This window comes from Paramormyrops kingsleyae, chromosome 18, assembly GCF_048594095.1.
Source record: "Paramormyrops kingsleyae isolate MSU_618 chromosome 18, PKINGS_0.4, whole genome shotgun sequence".
Classification (NCBI taxonomy): Eukaryota; Metazoa; Chordata; class Actinopteri; order Osteoglossiformes; family Mormyridae; genus Paramormyrops; species Paramormyrops kingsleyae.
Window position 1 is genome coordinate 8589371 of NC_132814.1, and position 20556 is coordinate 8609926.

The 20556-nt window shown below is 41.8% G+C and overlaps 1 protein-coding gene across 1 annotated transcript in view; it reads right to left on the reverse strand.

Moving 5' to 3' along the window:
• Positions 1–281: 281 nt before the first annotated feature.
• Positions 282–20556, reverse strand: part of LOC111838069 (beta-arrestin-1-like) — a 31724-nt gene continuing 11449 nt past the window's right edge. The window contains exons 2-16 of the mRNA XM_023800652.2: positions 10075–10105; positions 9596–9656; positions 9005–9049; positions 7327–7523; positions 6898–6957; positions 6611–6678; positions 5958–6093; positions 3875–3959; positions 3717–3789; positions 3480–3617; positions 3285–3368; positions 3010–3033; positions 2615–2685; positions 2304–2355; positions 282–1975 (exon numbers count right to left, since the gene is read on the reverse strand). Coding sequence (XP_023656420.1) covers positions 1864–1975; positions 2304–2355; positions 2615–2685; positions 3010–3033; positions 3285–3368; positions 3480–3617; positions 3717–3789; positions 3875–3959; positions 5958–6093; positions 6611–6678; positions 6898–6957; positions 7327–7523; positions 9005–9049; positions 9596–9656; positions 10075–10105 — 1237 coding nt within the window. The 3' untranslated portion in view covers positions 282–1863. The remainder of the gene's footprint in view (positions 1976–2303; positions 2356–2614; positions 2686–3009; positions 3034–3284; positions 3369–3479; positions 3618–3716; positions 3790–3874; positions 3960–5957; positions 6094–6610; positions 6679–6897; positions 6958–7326; positions 7524–9004; positions 9050–9595; positions 9657–10074; positions 10106–20556) is intronic.

Consider the following 20556-nt stretch of genomic DNA (forward strand, 5'->3'; position numbering starts at 1 on the left):
CAAATATTATAATTATAGAGGAATGTAGAAATGTAGGTAATGTATACAGTGATAGTGATCTGCCTCAAAATTTTTTACAAACTTTGTCTACCCTTTTGAAACACATTTTGTGTTTTCAAGATTATCGTTTAATTTCCTGAAGAAAACAAAACTTAATACAGAACATTTACATTATTGTATCATACGACCAGTTTTTAAAAAAATAATATCTGACACCACCAGCTTGCCTAATTCTTGCATCTCATAATCTTTCATTTACTAAGGAAAACATTTGGACCCAATTTTTCCATAGAGATTTATTTCCATTATTTGGCATTTCATAGCATTTTGTAGAGGGGAGAGGACTGTAGAATTATGACTATATTATAGCAGTGCAAATGTGTGTCTCTAGATTATTCTACCTTATACTCCTTAAGCATTATTTATAATTGACCTTCTTGCATTAATTAGCTATATACTTTATTATTTATTACATAGCCTGTTCATTGATTCATCATCTTCTGCTTCACCTTTGTCAGTTCACAAATTTAACGTGCATTTCTTCTAAAAAAAGATCAAATAAATATTATTTAACAACCTTTGTAAAATAAAAGCATGTACTACAGTAGAAACTGATCCCAGATTAGGGCTGTAGGAAGCAGCTTACTTTGACTGCTGAGCACTATAAGAATCTAATAACAAGCCATTTTAATTTACTTCATTTAAAATTAAAAAGATGCTAATGCTAAAATTTTATGTTGCTAAAACAGTAGCTTTGGAAGGGATATATTTTCATGTTAATTTTTTTACCTTTAATAAATAAACAAATTAAAAATACTATTGAGGCGTAACCAGAACAGGATAACTTGTCATTTCACAGCTAAACAGTATCAGTATCGTGAACTGTGAATAGTCCCTTGAAAAATGCCCTTCCTTACCAGCAATTTTCAACTCTTTTCATTAACACAATACTTGTTATGAAATGAATAAAATAAACTGCACCCGTAACAAAAATTATTTTCACCGAAAGACTTTATCTGATTATAGATAATCCATCATGTAAAAACAAGGCCACTCTTGCATTTAAATGGTAACTTTTCGGCATTGCACATACTATTAAGATTCATATTTCATTGCTTATGAAACACCTATAGTCAATGATACTGAAACTGATATTCAGATATACTTACACATGCCCTTATATGTTTGCGGCTCAGGAGTCCTATTTATTTGTAAGTAAAACACTGCATATTTTTTCCTGAGATTGTTTACCTCATCTGTATTAAAATGGAATAAAAAAGAGAGATTGCATGTGCATTTGTTGTTTGATTTTTTTTTCCAGAATTAATAAGTGTTTTGATGTCCATAGGAATGCAGAACAGAGAAAAAAATCTATACATTTAAAAATTAAAAATGTAAACATCTGATAAACTGGCAACATAACAGAATCCTTGAATCTAAAATGTGTGTTGATTTCTTTTACTTGATAACATTCATTTTTACAAATAAATTTAATTTGGCAGGATTTTGCCTCTCAGCTTCATCTTAAAAAGTTACAAAATGATATAACAAAAATTTATTGTATATTGTACGTTTGTGAATTCCACAACTGCATGCTGTACCAAATGGAATGTCCTGCCCCATTTTTAATTTCTGCTTATTGGGCATCTTCTAAGTTGTAAAGCATAGCTTTTCTACCTTGCTGAAAGGCTGCTTTCCTACGTTTCCACATTTCTGTGTGGATTAAACATAAAAACATGAACCAAACAAAACAATGGCACCACCGTGAACGTGCTAAAGGTCTCCATGGCTTCTGCTTTCCTGCAGGACACAGACAGCTCGGTGTGAAACAGCATCACAGTGCAGCACACAGCACTCATATGATTATCTGTCCTGCGGCCTGGGCGAATTGGCACCCCCCTCGTCATCGTCTTTGTCATCCTTTGCTTCTTTGAGCCTTTGACGTGCAAAGTCTTCAAAGATGATGTCGTCATCACTAGGAAAAGATTCGTACATTATGCTTTCAACTTTTTTTGCAGGCACATTTCATAGAATATGTGAAATTATTGAAACATCACTACAAAGCATGATTAACAGAATGTCAATTAAATAAATAAATCAAACCAAAACAATGGTTCAGCAGCGGAGAAAAAAACACAATATGCAAAAATAAACCAAGATGTTTTAAGAACTGCATCAATCACTAATATGTACATTTGCTTCTTTTTAGAAGGAAGTGGATATGAAATGGGGTTTTAACTTCACAGTATTAACGGTCATGCAGTGCAGAATGCACAACAGCAAGGCTTAAGCTATCGGCTTACTTTGTTTCAAATTCTATCAGGTTTGTGTCTAGCGGTGCTTCATTTTCTGAAACTGAGACAGAAATAACGGCAATAATTGTGACACAACACCATGTTGAAGTACATGAAGCAGGACAAAAAAAGAACTTCATCTACCTGACAGATATTTTATTGGCTGCAAATGTTTATAAGTGCCACGATAAAACCATACATATCAAAAACATACACAAACAGGTGTCTTTACAGTAGTCTGTTGTGAAATTTAACATATCATGTGATTGATATTCCATGTAGACAGAATTCACCAGTAATAACATCGAAAAAGTGCATACCATCTTTGTAGAAAGATTCCTCAGTTGGTTTTGGGTGCATTAATGTGAAAGGAAGTTCAACTGCCACATCACTGAAAATAAAGCAAAATTATATCCATGAAAAATAAGAATCAAAGAAAAATTTATGAGAAAATCTTAACCTTTCAACTATTATATCTATTGATCTTGGTAGCAAGCTAATCCCCAACATTGGCTTTGGCCATTTTTAAGAATTTAAACTAAAGGACAATGGAAATGTATACGTTTTTATGTTTCAGTGCTGGGAAGTAACAGTTAATAGTTTAGAAAATAAACAGAATATACTCTAACATAAAGTATTCAGTATTAATACATTACTATTATTTATTATTACTGGACAACAATTACAATGAGCATTATTCATAAGGAAGGATTACCTCGAAGCAAGATCCCCCAGAAGTCTAAAAAGTGTTAAATATAGTTGAAAATGGTTAGTTTAAAGTTTATTAAATATCAAAAAAGTAGTTCTGTCATTCAAAATTACACATTTTGCCATTAACACATTGATGTAGTATGGATGTGTGGATTTTACCATTAATGCTTGTTTTCATTTGCATGCAATGTGATATAAGGTGCTATTATGCTATTAGCAGCTTAGAACAGTCTTTTAATGATTTTGTAATAATATAATATAACATTTTTAAATGCATACCCTCCTCGAGACACCACCAATTTCACTTTCACTTTGTAAGACACTATAATGCCCAGAATCTCTTTATTAGCTCCTTCTCTTAGTCTGTAGGAGACCAAAGACAAAAAATTCAAAATAAGCATTAAGTCTGGATGACATTTCATAATAAGTGACATTGAGAGATGCTCTCAGGAGGGGTAGGGTTAGGGTACTCACAGTGTACTGGAGGCTAAATTTGTGTCTTCATGTTTAAGTTTCCCATCCAAGGCCAAACCCCTCTTTTCCCGATTGTTGGCGAGGAACGGGGTAAGTGTGTATACTTTGCAAAATGTTGCACTGGGGGCAACTATGTCACTGTGGGGATAAAAATGATAGCAATACTCAAAATGGAATGAAAACCTGACAACTTGCACTGGTCATTTACAGTGTCTTGAAAGTGGCTTTCAGACTTACTCTGATTCCTCTGTTGCTACAGGGCATTTGTACTGCGCAGTGTTGAACAAGCAAATATCTGCATACTGACGCACTGCATGAACAAACACGCAGAACTGGTGAGTTTAAAGTGATCTCAGGACACATTCACAGGCATTGATTATAAATCTTACTGTCACCTGAGATTTTCATCTTCTTTACAGTCTTGTTTGTATTGTTGGTGACATGGACATTCACGTTAATTGGTTCTCCATGATAGTAAATCTAGAAAGAAGAACATTTGTCCATTATAACAGTATGTGGATGTGGCATTTTTCACTGTGATTATTCTGATTCTATAGGTGATAATAAAATGGAGTAAATGATAATTATAAATGCATATGCACATGAAATTCATAGAGGAATCCTTACATTCAAGAACATTAATAATATCAGATCATTCAGAGGGATGTGGCTTCCTTGGCATTTGCTTAATGTACTCCCATAAAAAGTAGAATTCCGGCTACATTATGGCAAATTTAATTGTAATTCTAAGCTAGTTTTCACAGATGCCAGTACAAGTGAAAATTAAATGGTATCATAGGAAGGAGCTGGAAGATCTCTAACCAGATTTTCTGGACCTGTCAGGATCAGGCCGGTTGTTCCACCCCGTGTGCCTTCCCCGTTTGGCCAGCAGGTGTTGCTGGTCATCCCGTCCCTCGTGTTGTCAGTCTTTGTGTTTTCCCCTGTTACCTGATGGCCATATGGCTCAACGTGTAGCGCATGTGGCTACTTGTAATTCCCCAGTCTTATGTTCAAATCCCACCTCCTCTGTTTTTGTATTTTGGTCCCTAGTGTTTCATTTTTATGAGTTTTTTTTAGTTCTTCTGTCTGGTGATTTTGTATTTGGTTTTGGTTTCATTCCTTGTAACCCTGCTTGTGTCTTTACCTGTCTGTAATTCCCCAGTGTTAGATTCTGTTTCCCTGTTTCTTGCTTAGTTCTTAGTTTCCCTGTTTTAGTTCCTTTGAGTTAATTAGTTTCATCTGTGCCCTGTTTTCCCAGTCTTTGTTAATCAGCCTCACCTGTCCAGTGTTAGTCTCGTTACCCCTTAGTATTTTAGTCCCTGCTTCTGACAGTGGTGGAATATAACACAGTATTTGTACTTCGTTACTGTACTTAAGTACATTTTTACGTATCTGTACTTTACTTAAGTAAAAATAATAATGCATACTTTTTATTTTACTCCATTACATTTTGCGGCAATTATCTGTACTTTCTACTCCGCTACATTTCTACAATTTATGCCGTTAGTCGTTACATTTTATGAGCACAATTTCCTCAAAATCTTGCATGAAAAAATAGTTAGCCTATTGCGTTCTGGCGTTGTTTGCCATTTCCTACCAATCAGGTGGATTTATTAGCTCCAATGATGGCAGAGCGCGCGTCAATTAGCAGCACGAGCTGGTAGACTGGCTTGATTTCAAGAAGATGAGACATTCAACATGGACCCATTCAACATGGTTTATCTTAATGGTATATTACTGGGTAATATCTAGTAGATAACTTGTCATCCACATAATTCTAAGTTAGGGTACACACAGTATTGCAGAGTGCACGCACAATAAGCACACCAAACTTTCCAATACACATATACTGTATAGTTCCTTGTAATTATTACGAGAAATGACATCGGTAGAGGCGTAAGTCAGTATATCTACTATTCTTTTACAAAATGGCACACCCGAGACGTTGAGACAAACCATTGTTTACATTTACTTAAAAAAATACTTTAAAGTAAATTTAAAAGTAAGTACTTAGTACTTTCACTTAAGTAAGATTGTTGATGTAGCACTTCTACTTCAGTACATATTTTGCAGGATATTTGTACTTTTACTTAAGTACTAAGCTTCAGTACTTCCTCCACCACTGGTTCCTGAGTGGTTCGTTGATTGTGAATGTTCCGTTGTTTGTGATTATTGGATATTGCTTGATGTTACCTGCCTTGTTTTGTAATTAGTCTTTGTTTACTTTTGACCCCTTGTGGTCCTTTGTTTTTGTCTTTTCTAGTGTTTTAGTTTATTTAATAAAAACCTGTTTTGTATTGTTGAGCCGCAAGTGGGTCGTCCACCATTTCTGCCTGCACCATGCCACAGCCACACCCACACACTAAATCCATCCGAGTCCATGACAGGACCAGTGACTGGCAATGGAATCTCCTGCTGATTCTGTTCCCAAATGTTCAAAGTCATCAAATGTGAATATGCACTGGAAAAGTGCTTCACCTCTTTGTCCAGCGAGGCCTCAAGGTGCAGGGGTTTGTCTGACATGAGAAACTGTCGCGTCGTCTCCGCCATGGGCTGGGGACCAGGCTTCTCTGGAGCATATTGGACTTTCCTTATGACGAGCCGTACAGAATTCCTGCATCATACAGTCATTAGGGAGTCAGTAAGATGAGAGTCAATGACAGTCGCAGATCTTTTATAATCCTGCCTAAAATCTACCTCTCTCTGTTTATGTGTGTTAAGTCTATGACAAATTACAGTTCTGTCTGTGCATTTTGTGAAGAAAAAAAAATGCACTGAATATATATAGGGGAACAGTGATCAAAAATTGCTGTTCTCAGCACAAGAGAAATGGGTAATACTATTGAGAAAACATTTGATTTTAAATTTAATAAAACACTTTTCTTGCGTCTATTCACACACATTGTTTGTATATTTATACACTTCCATGACACTCACCAGCATAAGTGGTTGGAAGATATTAATAATATTTATAATATTATTATAATTTTCTCATATAATTTACCTCTGTTTAATGACCTCAATTCTGGAGGTTGCTAAGACATAGGTGATCATTAGTTGATTTTTAAATTTGTTCATACAGAAATGTTCAAGACTTAAGTCACAAGTCACAGCATGTTGTTGTCGCTGACCTTTTGTGTATTCTCTCATCCAAATTCTCAGCACAAAAAGCTTTCACTTCAAAGTCAACACCACAGGCCTTCAAACAGAATAAGGTACAGCATATATGTCACCCAAGATAACAGTCTGTCAATCATGTGTGACAGAAATAACTAAAATTAATCCATGAACTCCATATTTGTAGCATCCGATAAAAATAAACAATCATTCTATTGATGCAAGCAAGACATCCGATAATTTGTATTGGAGCCTGTTAAATATATTTTATATATATCTTTAGTATTGTTATTCTGGTCACCTTGCCGGTGTCCTCCTGTCCAGGCTGCAGGGTGACAGAGCACGGCAGATTTGTAGGAATCTGGAAGACAGTTAGACAGAGCCAAATAAAGTTAGCCACAGCTTCAGCACCCAAATAAGTCGTATAGTAAATGAAAAGATTTACACTCAGTTCATTAAGTTCACCTGCTTGTTAATGCAAACAGGCTGCTCCTTCAAACGGCGAATCATGTGGCTGAAACGAACGCAGCACACAGAGTGGGACAAAAGCTTGTTTACTGTTTGGCTAAGATGTCTGGGCTAAGTGATTTTTTTTTCGGTCTGATTGTTGGTGCCCAAAGTGGTGGGTCTAGCATCTCAGATTCTTGGGCCTTTCACATATTCCAGTTTCTATAGTTAAGAGACAATGTTACAATAAACAAAAAAGTAACATCCATATGTATAATTTTACCTCGAAGGTGAAGGGGTAAGCATTCTCTCCAAGCTTTTTAATCAAGCGCTCCTGAAGACGAGTTAAGGTGTTCTTTTGTTCGGGCACTGGTGGAAAGGCTTGGATGTTGTCAACAAACAGGTCTTTTCGAAATGTAAATCCCAAAACATCTAAGTCTTCTCGGCCGTAGCGAAAGGCACATGTCAGAGTCACAAAAACTGAGGATAAAGGATGCAAGAATAATGACTGTATGTCAGGACAGATATATAGCTGCAATAAAGTTTAGGAATCCTTTGGCAACAACACATTATGTAATAGCACAATATTATGTAGTAACTTGACAAAATGTAACAAATTTTCATCACATAATGTGGTGTTATAATATAATGCATTGTCACACTGTGTAACAAAGCATTATGCATTAATACTGCATTATGTAATAACTGGACAAAATGTAACAAACTTCTAACCTACGTTACAATTTTATATTTTAAAATTAACCTATTATTATTACTGCTATCATCATCATCAACCTCATTATTATTACATTGTAATAATATTATTACATTGTCCAAAAAGGAGTATCCGTGTGTTTTTGCGAGTGACTCTGTGACTGAATAGCAGGCAAAAGTTCAAATACAGAACAACACAGAAAATAATGAGTGGGTCGGATCACTTGTTAATTTATGAACAAGGTTACAGACTTCTTTAGTTAGCAAGGGTTTTGAGAAACACTCATTAATCAACGAATGATCTTGAGTATGAGATAACTAACTACTTAGCATCACAAAACTTTCGGGAAATGCACGCCTGAAAATGTACCTAAATTTTCCTAAATCTGCATGTCTAATGAAAATTTGTTAAATTTCGTGACTTATTACATAATGTGGTGTTATTACATAATATGTTGTTACAGAGTGTGCGACAATGCATTGTATAATAACACCACATTATGTGATGAAAATATGTTACATTTTGTCAAATTAATAGCACAACACGTTATGTAATAACACTACATTTTGTGATGAAAACTTGTAAAATTTTGCCCAGTTATTACAGAATGTGGCATTATTACACAATATGTTGTTTCATCTTTGGAATAATCTATATCAGTGCTTCCCAACCCAGTCCTCAGAGATCCTCACAGTCCATACTTTTGCTCACTCCCTAAAGAACAAATGTGGACTGTTGCTAAAATACCAAAATATAATTGTTTTTATATTGAAGTAATTGCAAAGTAAACAATGAGGCATTTACTAAGGGAATAACAGTAGTTTTATAATGAGTTGAGCTTTAAATCACCATTGAAATAAAACACAGCAATCAAGGCACTACAAAACTGTATATCTGGGATATTTTCTATGAGCATGAGTAAATGTGGCTTTCCCAGTCATTCTATAATTGCCCACACAATCGATTAAATAAAATTAGATACATTGAATCATCTCTTTGATTATACCATAATTATGTGACCTTTCTGATGCAGTATTAAATCCTCTGTGCTGTCTGAATTCCATTTGTCTGCAGGTTAAATATTTAATGATTTGCTAGATTAATTTTTATTTGGCATTAATGTTTAAATTAGGAGGTCAAGTGCCACATCTATATATTTAAGCTTAAACTCTCCAGTTGAGGCTTGGTGAGTATTCAGCAGATGAAGTAAGTATTTAGGATGTTAACAGTTTACTGTGGTCATTACCTTTTCTTTCCTTTAGGTATTCAGTATCAATCAAAACCACACCATCTGTAAGAAAATTGAATTACTGTGTTACATAAATATTAAACACTGCAAAAGATACATTTTTGATGTTCATTGATGAGGAATGGATCAAATATTTTTTATAGTTCACAGGAAATTCTACTATGGACATAATTCCCAAAACAGATTGATTCCCAAACGCCTTAAAAGATCATTATAGTGAATTTTCTCATCTCCCTCTGAGTTACCAAAAAGTACTCCAAAATTCAAATTATGAATTTTATTTATGTATTTTAAAATTTGCACAACATTAACCATTATACAGCCATGGATGTAATTTGTACAAATATTACAGATTATATTACAATTTAACTGCAATTTTACAATTATTTTTAAAACATACACATATGCTTCAAGGTAGTGGACATTTATAAATATCAATAAACTTCAATTGACGCAAATAAACAAAATAGACAGAGAAATTTAAAAATAAATAGCAGCATTTCGTTATGGAAGAAATGTTGCTAAATTAATTAATAGCATGCCTGCTCTAACTTACATATGAACCGAGATTAGCTAACGGTGGCTTACCGACAGGGTCCACAAGGTCTACATGGTCAACAAAGTCCCTCTTTCCCAGATACACAGTGAGCTGGAAAAAAGACATTGTACATAACACCGTTATTTCAGTAAAAACGATTGGTTAGCTATGCAAATACAGAGAGATCGCAGCCACTGCAGTTCTTCAGTGAAAACAAATTTCAAATTCAGAGTTAAACTGCCATCCATTCATCCACCCATCTTCTGTAATCCAATACAAAGATGAGATACTAAAGTAACGTAGATCATATAAAATCTGGATGATTAAACAGCAGGACGTTATTTGAATTAACTGTAATATTCTGAAAGAAACATGTGTGTTACAATGAAACAATGTTGGGCAATGAACCTTTTTAAGTATTTAATACATTATATCCAAATCCCTCACATTACATGCAACAAGGACTATAGAATACATTGTTGATATTGTAAGTGTGGCCATAAATGTGACATATTTCAGCTGAACTTACTTTGCCATTTGGACTTGCTTTCTTGAATACTCTGAAAAAAAGAACAAATTATGAAAATGTTGCTGTTCTCTGATAAATGATAAATGTGTCTGCAAACAAAAGTTTAGAGACGGTGGCATTTTAGGTATGCTTGAAAACTTTTCTTATTCAATGAAAGTGAAAGATCACACCTCCAGTCAACATTTAAAAATATTTGTGTTATTTTGTAAGTGGAATCCAGGCATTATCTTGCCAACGCAACATCCAGACTGTCTTTTTTGAATTTGTGTTAATAATATCATCACATCACTGACTCCTTATGTTACACAAAAGCAAAGAAACTTGAAGATAATGAAAAATACAGAAATTGAGTAACTAAAGAGCTGTATGACAGGAAATAAAGAATGGAAATAAACAGTCACGTGTAGCAGAGCACAACTATTAACATTAGAACTATATATACAAGACCAGTCAGACGATTTTGCATAACCTGAGATTTTCTGTATTTGCATGTTACTCACTTAACATTTACTACACACAAAATTACACAAATTTGCTAACCAATAAGTTTACAGTATGTTTCACCATTTCAGTACCTTTATTAGCAAGAAAATGTCATGTCTTTGATTCATTGTAGTAACCTCCTCTAGCAGTTATAAGGCAGACAGAGAAAATTTGTGGCATTCTGTCTAGAAGGGACATTACATACTGCTGTGTTTCATGGGATGAAACAGTTAACTAGCGCATAGGACGGCCTAGAATTTGACTGCACCATCACTTCACAACCAGTGAACAGGATGTCAAACATGCACTGTTACATACTCCTTCCATGTTATAAAGGAAACTTGTTTTATTTGACTTATATTTTCATTTATAGTTCACTTTCCAGTGCTTAACAAGAATAAATGGAAAAGTGGTAAAAACCTGTGATGTGACTTTTGACTGATAGTGTACATATATAGTTTTCTTATTTAGACACATATCTATTATTGATCTAAGGAAATGGGGAGCGTGAAATTTCACTATCTCAGGAGGAAGTCATGTGACCCATTTTACTCCATTACTTCCACCTGTCCCTCATTCACTATAATATTATATTTCAGCAGAAATTGGGCTGCTTTGGTTTTCTTCCACCTTCAGTAACCTGGATTTTTACACAGCGGGTATCCCCCTAGCAGCTCTGTGTTTATTTCATCCCTCCTCATCTGTAAATCCAGATCCTCCGTATACTGTTCCTATTTGTGTCATGGAAGCTCCACCCTGATGATTAACCAGCATTACTCACTACTAAAGCCCCCATGTCTCATGACTCAGTTCATTGATTGCAAGTATTCTACAAAAGGATCATATATTATATTATATTATATTGTATTTTCATGGCTGGTGCTTGTCCAGCATGCCTTGCCTCACTAGCTGTATTCAGCACTTCAAAAGGCAATTCCTTCTGACTTTGTTGGCTCTAATTAATTTTAGAAATTTCTGTTGCAAGAAATTGCTGCAAATTGTAAGGTGATTCAAAACATTGAAAATAGTTCATTTTAATGTGCATACATGCAAAAACATGGAATATTTTATTGCAGAGGAATTTCTATTTTAAAAATTCCCAAATTTCCATTTTTCCATATTTACTGAATTCCCATCAGCATTATGCTCTAATTTTATTATTTGATTTTATTGCAGAGATGTATAAAGACAAATCATATAAAATTAGTTGTTGGTAAGGGTGTCACGTTTTCGATTTTAAATCGAAATCGATCGAAATTCATGCTCAATCTCGATTATCGAATCAAAAAATGGAATCGTCGATGCTGCCACGCCCCCATGTCACGTCAGCTTGGCTTGCCAAGCGAAAAAAAAAAAACCACGCTTGTTGAAGTGCTGCGAGTCAACCTAACAGCTACAACAAACAGCCAAAAGATAGCATGGCAACTGCAGACGCAGGAGACCCATCGACAGAACTTGAACCCCCTCCTCTTTCACTGAAGTCGCCGGTGTGGAAGTATTTTGGATTTCCAGTGAGTTATGCTGACAACGTTCGTGTTGTCGACAAAAAAAACACAGTTTGCAAGCTCTGCTATGTACGTATACCACATTATTCCACCGGCAGCACGACTAACATGGCAGGGCATCTCCGCAGGCACCACAAAAACATAGATTTATCTGTTAAACCGACAAGTGTAACACAAACTACTCTCCCATCTTCATTTGGAATAAAACTTCCAAGTAACTCAACACGTGCAAAGGCAATTACAAGCGCGGTAGGAGTATTTATAGCCACGGACATGTGACCTTATTCAGTGGTAGAAAACTCCGGTTTTAGGCATTTAATTAGCGTGCTAGAACCGCGCTACGAAATCCCAAGTAGAACGCATCTCACAGCTACGGTGATACCCTCCATGTACAATAATGTGAAGGAGAAAGTTATTGAAGGTATTAGCAGCTTCATGACTGTCACAGCGCATTACATTAATTATGACTGGGAAATTCAAAATCCAGTACTTCAAACTCGCCCCATATATGAAGCTCACACAAGTGAACATTTAGCAGAAGTGCTGAGGGAAGTGGTACTGGAATGGAAGTTGAACAGACAAAATGCAACAATTCCTGTGACAACTGATAATGCAAAGAACATTGTCAATGCCTCACATGCAGCTGGATTGTCTCCACACATTGGATGTTTTGCCCACACTGTGAATCTGGCCTCCCAGAAGGGTTTGGGAGTAAACCAGATTTCCCAGAGTCAGGAGGGTGGTCACTTTTTTCCACAGAAGCACCACTGCAGCAGCCGTCTTAAAGTCAAAACAAGACATGCTTCAGCTTCCTCCTCACACGCTGGTTCAAGATGTACATACAAGGTGGAACTCCAGCTATGACATGATCACACGCTATTTAGATCAACAAGCTGCTATCTATTCTGCACTTGCAGAAAAAGACATAAAAAAAAATGCTAAAGACCTTATCACCCTCTCTGATCAAGATGTGACTGTTCTGGAAGATGTATGTCAGGTACTGAAACCCCTGAAAACAGTTACAACCTTGATGAGTTCCGAACAGCAGCCTACTGTGGTCATGCCCCTACAACACACCATCCTGACATCTTTGAAACACAGTGACACAGATTCAACAATTGTAAAGGATGTTAAATCTGCTATAGAGGCAATTTTTTAAGAGAGGTATTCAGACCCAAGACTTCAACAGTTCCTGAATGAGAGCACTGCCTTGGATCCTAGGTTTAAAACTTTACCCCACCTGGATGACATATCTCGGAATGAGATCTTCAATTGTCTGGAGGAGAAAATCTTGCCAGAGCATTCCACACAGGTATGTGATGCTAATAGGCTAATGTGATTAAGTTAAAGTAGTTTGTTTTTTGTATTTACATAATTTCACATTCATAATATTTCATGAATAGGACTAATCACAATATCCTTTCTGTTTGTTGTTGTCACACTTAAATATAATTTCTGCCTGTTTATTACCTTAAACAACAGTGTTTTGTGTGTGACAAGTGAACGAGTGTTCTCATCAGCTGGGGACATTGTGACATCTCAAAGAGCAGCCCTCTCCACAGAGAATGTGGACATTCTCATTTTCTTAAAGAAGAACATGAAACTATAAAAAAAAATCTGCCCATATAAATGTAAACAGTTCATATTTTTGACAGTATTTTTGCAATATTTTTAGCAGTTCTCTTTTCATATTCCTCTTTAACAAGAACTTGAAACTATTTTTTTTTGTGAACTTGAATGTCATCATCTGTGAAGAAAACTGCAGTTACAAAAGAGAAATTAGATGGCAGGTTATTTTGTATAAGTTTCCAATTGACTGAAGATATAAGTTATTGTTACATTATATTGTTAATAAACATTTTAAATTTGACAATGTAATGTGTGGTACATTGCGAACAAAGGTCAGATATTATTATATTGCATAAAAGTCTTAAAATGGCATAGCTTGTGCTTTCAAATTTTTCTTTTTTAAATCGAGAATCGAATCGAACCGTGACTTTAGAATCGAAAATGTAATCGAATTGAGGATTTGGAGGATCGTGACACCCTTAGTTGTTGGCTTAATCTGGAATCTTTGCCTGACTGCAGCATTATTGCATACATAGTAAGTTAAACATTATAATTACTGGACATTCCCCTTATCAACACTCAATTAGACCGAAAAAAAATCCAGACTCTAATGAGTAGGTTTCTTGTGCTATTGAATTGTAAGTGTGCTATTAAAAGAGTATTGTAAATACAGATATTTCACTAAATTGAAGCCCATTTGCCTTTAGTTTTATTTATGTTTATGTTACGTGAAACAGAAAATAATTTACCACATAAGACGTTTTAATTTTTTTCAAGACACAAACTCTGGGAGCTTTAAACTCCATAAAGCAGCGAACGTTAATAAAAACAAGTCGATCGCTAAGACATTTGTTAAAATATAACTTTCAGCTTTGGGTGGCTAATTTCCTTGTAAATTAAGTAACTGTCACGTTAAAAAAAGGTTCCGAAACAATTATTATAACGGACGGTTACTCAAGCAGGAAATCCGCATGACATGGAAGAATTAGATGTGAATCACACAAACACAAATGACAGGGCTAAGATTAAAACCCCCAAGTTTTCACATTAGGGAGGCTGGTGTCAGGACTCGGCAAGGAGGCGAGCAAGGAAGCAGCAGAGCAAGCCGTGCTCACGGGTAATCAGGGGTTTATTTGAGCAAGCGACAGACAAGCAGGGACATCCAACGTGACAATACAATGACAGATCTGGGGAAGACAGACTGAGACTCGGACTAAATACAAAAGACTAGGCAGAAATAACAGGACACAGATGATCACAATTGGTAATCACACGAGGTAACGAGGTGGGCGTGGCACACATCGGGATCGAACGAAGCGGATCGTGACAGCTGGTCTCGCGACCGTGATTTTCCACCAACAAGCATTTCTTACTCCATATACTTATAACTGTTATATTGTAGTAATTTATAAAATGCATTTTTAAGTCGTTTTTATGAACATATGCTATTTGTAAATGAGAAATGGCTAAATACAGACAACTTCGGGAAATGTTTAAAACATGCCTCACAGTCAGTTTTTTCCCCCCTCACTGCTGATTTTCACATGACAGACACAATTATTTTATCCGCGTTATGATAATAATCATCCCTGTTTTTGTTCCAGCCTGGCAGTGGCGTCAGCAGAACATTTTGATCGGGGCGGCTTCAGGAGCCGATTATGTTTTTTGGGGTTGGCCGCGCTCCATCCATCCATCCATCCATCATCTTCCGCTTGTCCGGGGTTCGGGTCGCGGGGGTAGCAGCTTCAGCAGAGGCACCCAGGCCTCCCTCTCCCCAGCTAACCCCACCAGCTCCTCGGGGGGGACACCGAGGCGTTCCCAGGCCAGCCGAGAGATATAATCCCTCCAGCGAGTCCTGGGCCTGCCTCGGGGCCTCCTCCCTGTAGGACAGGCACGGAAAACCTCTCCGGGTAGCCGCCCAGGAGGCATCCGCACCAGATGTCCAAACCACCTCAACTGGAATTCTGCCGGAGGCACGAGTTAAAGCTCCAGCAAACAGGAGCCTCTGCCAGACGTTCCCAGCAGACCCTCACTATACGCTTGGGCCTACCAGGTCTGACCGGCTTCCTCCCCCGCCACCTGAGCCAACTCATCACCAGGTGGTGATCAGTTGACAGCTCTGCCCCTCTCTTTACCCGAGTGTCCAAGACAGAGGGCCGCAGATCAGTTGATACGATTATAAAATCGATCATCGACCTGTAGCCCCGGGCATGTTCGTACCATGTCCACTTATGGACACCCTTATGCTCGAACATGGTGTTCGTTATGGACAAACCATGCATTGCACAGAAGTCCAATAACTGAACACCACTCGGATTCAGATCAGGGAGGCCGTTCCTCCCAATCACCCCCTTCCAGGTCACACTGTCATTGCCCACGTGAGCGTTGAAGTCCCCCAGCAAAACGATGGAATCCCCCCGCGGTACACCAAATAGCATACCGCTAAGGGAATCCAAGAAGGCCGGGTACTCCGAACTGACATTCGGCGCATAAGCGCAGATGACAGTCAGAGACCTATCCCCGACCCGAAGGCGCAGGGAAACAGCCCTCTCGTTCACTGGGGTAAACTCCGATGTTAATGCACCGAGCTGTGGGGCCACCAATAGCCCTACCCCAGCCCGGCGTCGCTCACCCGCCGCAACTCCAGAGTAAAAGAGCGTCCAGCCCCTCTCCAGGAGATTGGTTCCAGAACCCAAGCTATGTGTTGAGGTGAGCCCGACTATATCTAGTCGATACCTCTCAACCTCACGCACAAGCTCAGGCTCCTTCCCCACCAGAGAGGTGACATTCCATGTCCCGAAAGCCAGTTTTGTCAGCCGGGGATCGGACCGCCAGGGCCTCCCTTGGCCGCTACCCAATCCACAATGCACCGAACCCCTGACATTCCCCTTGCGGGTGGTGGGCCCACCTGGGGACAGTCCCGCGTGCCTCTTTCGGGCTGTGCCCGGCCGGGCCCCACGGGCCAAGGCCCGGCCACCAGGCGCTCGCCAACGGGCCCCTCCCCCAGGCCTGGCTCCAGGGTGGGGCCCCGGTGACCCTAGTCCGGGCGAGGGAAACGGGACTTTGCTGTATAACTTTTTCATAGGGTTCTTTTGGATTGCTCTTTGTCTGGCCCCTCCCCTGGGACCTTTTTGCCTTGGGAGACCCTACCAGGGGCTATTGCCCCCGACAACCTAGCCCCCAGGTTCACGGAGGCACGCAAACCCCTCCACCACGATAAGGTGGCAATCCAAGGAGGAGCCAAGTCTATTCTATGGTTCTGCTTAGAAAATAAAATTGCCCATATTTCATTTTTATTATTACGACGTGGGGTGACAACAGGGGTGGCCACGTACTTTGGGTGCACATCTGTCATAAAGTTAGATGTTGAGTATAATCATTCCAAACACACTGTCACACCCCGCTCCGTCCGATCCTAATGTGTGCCACGCCCCCTCGTTAACCTCATGTGGAATCCCAGTGTTTTACAGCTGTTTCGGATTGTTGTCATTAGTTCAGTGTATTTAGTCCGTGTTTCCGTTTGTATCCCCAGTCCGGTCAATGATGTTGCTGTTTGTTGTCGTGCTTCCCCGGTCCTGCTTCCCGTAATAAATCCACGTTTGACCCTACTTCCTGGCTCCTCTTCCCTGCTTGCCTTCAACCCGATCGTGACAGAATGACCGGACTCCCGAAATCAAGACCAGGTACTTCACCAGCACAAAGGCTGAGGGAGAATCTTCCTGGGGTTCCGCGAATGATCCCGGCGAACTACGCGTTCTGCAACCCCAGCCTATATTGGCCGGAAGCTGACCGGCGATCAAAGCCGGCTCCCGAGGTGCCTGGCCGCACAGCAGCAGGAACGCGGAAGACACGGAAAGGCAGAAGACGGGAGGACGCGCCTGAGGTCTGTCTAAGGGCCGTCTCTGTTTCCGCTGCTTACCCTGCTGTGCGCTGGGAGAATCCCCGCTCGATTCTCCACCCGGCGGTGTTCGCGGGTGACGTCACCGCCGCTGCGCCGCCTAAGCCCGCAACCTGCCCCTTCACCGGGACGCGCCTGGCCCTTAAAGGGGCCAGGTCCATTAAGGACGCTATCCAGCGGGTTTCGCGGTTTCGGAAGCGGGCAGCGCCCCCCGTGGTTCCAGAGGCTGCAGCGCCCCCCGTGGTTCCAGAGGCTGCAGCGCCCCCCGTGGTTCCAGAGGCTGCAGCGCCCCCCGTGGTTCCAGAGGCTGCAGCGCCCCCCGTGGTTCCTGAGGCACGGCCCTGCCTGGAGACGGCTAGGAGATTCTTCACCCTCCAGGGTCTATACTGGCGGGTGGTGGGTGAACCCGCCATAAGGAGCTCCCCGGAGGCAGTTGTGTTCCTGGAGCAGCTCCGGAGGGAGTTCGCTGCCATCTCTCCAGCGGCTCCACCTCAACAGCTGGAGAAGGCGGAGGAGACCTTAAGGGAGCTGCTCCGGCTGTGGTCAGAGCTGGCCCCTCCAGAGGAGGACGTGGCCCCTGCTGTACCACTGCTCTCTGAGGTTCCCGAGGCCCCTATGCTCCTCGTTCAGCCCCCAGAGGTACCTGTAGCGCCCCCTGCTGGTGCTGAGTCTCCTGCTCCTGCGGTGCCCCCTGCTGGCCGCACGCATGAGGTGCCTGCTGAGGCGCCCCCTGCTGCTGCACCGCCCGAGGCCGTTCCTGCGCCTCCTGCCCAGTTCCCTGAGCTCCCCGTGACTCCTGAACTCCCCATGGTCCCCATGCCAGGAGTGAGTGCGCCCCCAGAGGCGCCTGTGTCATCTCCTGCCCCTGTGGCGCCCCCAGAGGCGCCTGTGTCATCTCCTGCCCCTGCAGCGCCCCCTGCTGGCCACACGCCCGAGGTGCCTGCGGCTTCGCCCCCTGTGACCCCGGTGCCTGCAGCTGCTGACGCCGCCCTGCCCACGGCACCAAATGCTGCCGCTGTTGCTGCTACTGTCCTGTCCGAGGTGCCTGCTGCCGCCGCTCTGCCCGCGACCCTGCCTGCTGCCGCCGCTCTGCCCGCGGCCCTGCCTGCTGCCGCCGCTCTGCCCGCGGCCCTGCCCCCCCGCGGCCGCCGCTCTGCCTGTCCAGCCCGGCTCCCCCGCGGCCGCCGCTCTGCCTGTCCAGCCCGGCTCCCCCGCGGCCCCTGAGCTCCCCGCGGCCCCTGAGCTCTCAGCTCAGCCACCCACAACTCTCAATGCTCCTGTCCCCGAGGAGGTCCCTGACTGCTGTTCTGACGCTCCTCCCTCCATAGTGGAGTCGGAGGGGGAGCTTGAGTGGGACCCCTTGGGGATTGCCTTGGCTGCCCCCGTGGCTTCCCCTGTAACTCCTCCACCGTCACCCCGGTGTGACAGACCCTGGCCAGGTCCCCGCCTATCAGTCTCCCGGAAAGGGCGGGGACACCTGCGTCGGGCCCGGGTCCTGCCCCCGCCCCCTGCCCCACCCCCTGGCTCGCCCGTTCGGCCCCTAGCTGTTGCTCGGTGGCTGCCTGCAGGTCCTCCGGCTCTGGGTCGGCGGTCCCCTCCGGGTCCCCCCCCCCGGTGCCTCGGTGCCGGTCCTCGGCGTCATCTCCGGCTCCATGTCGGTCTGGCCCTTAAAACTTTGGCGGGGTGTCGGACAGCGCCTTCGCTGGCTCCGGCTGCGCCGTCGCCTGCCGCGACTTCCCCCCTCCTACCTGCCTCCGCTGGTGTTCCCTCCTGCTCCCTCCGTGTCCCCTCCGTCTCTCCCTCATCCCGTACCTTCGGCCCCTGTGTGGCTCCCTCCTCCCTGTTGCCTGCGGTCCCTCCGGCCCCTGCCCGTCGCCCACCTGGGCTCTCTCGGGCTCCCCTGGCTCCTCCTCCCCTTTCCCTCCGTCCCGCCTGTTTTTGCTCCTTGTTCCTCCTGTGGTTCCTGTGTTCGCTCCTGGCCCATTTGTGTTGCTGTTCGGTGTCCCTTCTTTGTCTGTCTGTCTGCGTTCCCTGTCCTTTGTCGGGTTTTGTCTTGGTTCCTGTCCTTGTTCCTGTTCGGTGTCTGTCTTGTTTCCTGTCTTCTCGTTGATGTTTTTGTCTTTCAGGTTCTGTTCCCCGGTCTCGTCCGTCGCCTCCTCTCGGGCGCGCCCTTGGGGGGGGGGGGGGGGGGTCTGTCACACCCCGCTCCGTCCGATCCTAATGTGTGCCACGCCCCCTCGTTAACCTCATGTGGAATCCCAGTGTTTTACAGCTGTTTCGGATTGTTGTCATTAGTTCAGTGTATTTAGTCCGTGTTTCCGTTTGTATCCCCAGTCCGGTCAATGATGTTGCTGTTTGTTGTCGTGCTTCCCCGGTCCTGCTTCCCGTAATAAATCCACGTTTGACCCTACTTCCTGGCTCCTCTTCCCTGCTTGCCTTCAACCCGATCGTGACACACACTCGATTATAATACAATAAAAAGGTTTGCATCCAAGTTTGAGCGGGCAGACCTGTTCTCATTTTCTGTTCCATCAATGTTCAGTCAGTTTAAACGTTAATTAAAAATACCCATTCATGTGTAGTCTCATCATTTGTTCCTTCAAGAGTTTGATCATGACTATTCATGGCTCAACAAGGTGAATCATAGTTCTGCTATCATATCCAGCAGGTAGCGAGACAGTTTGGTGCATTAATAAAGCTAATGAGAGACAGGTGGTCATGCATTAATACTAGTGGAGCATGTAGCTTAATTCCGCATCAAAAAGAAAGATGCACTGTGATATGGTATCAGTCAAACTTCAAAGTATTACTGAGTCTCCTGGCAGAAAATGAAATCGGGGCACTAATGTGTGAGTGTGTGTCTCTGTGGGCAATAAAATTAGCAAGACAAATTTGCATCTGCAAAATTAACTAAAGAACATGACTTCCTTAATATACTTCATCTAAATTACATTAAATATTAGTAAGTATGATGTCACCACATCAGCTGTGATCTGACTCTTTTCCTACATGTTGAAGCATTTTATT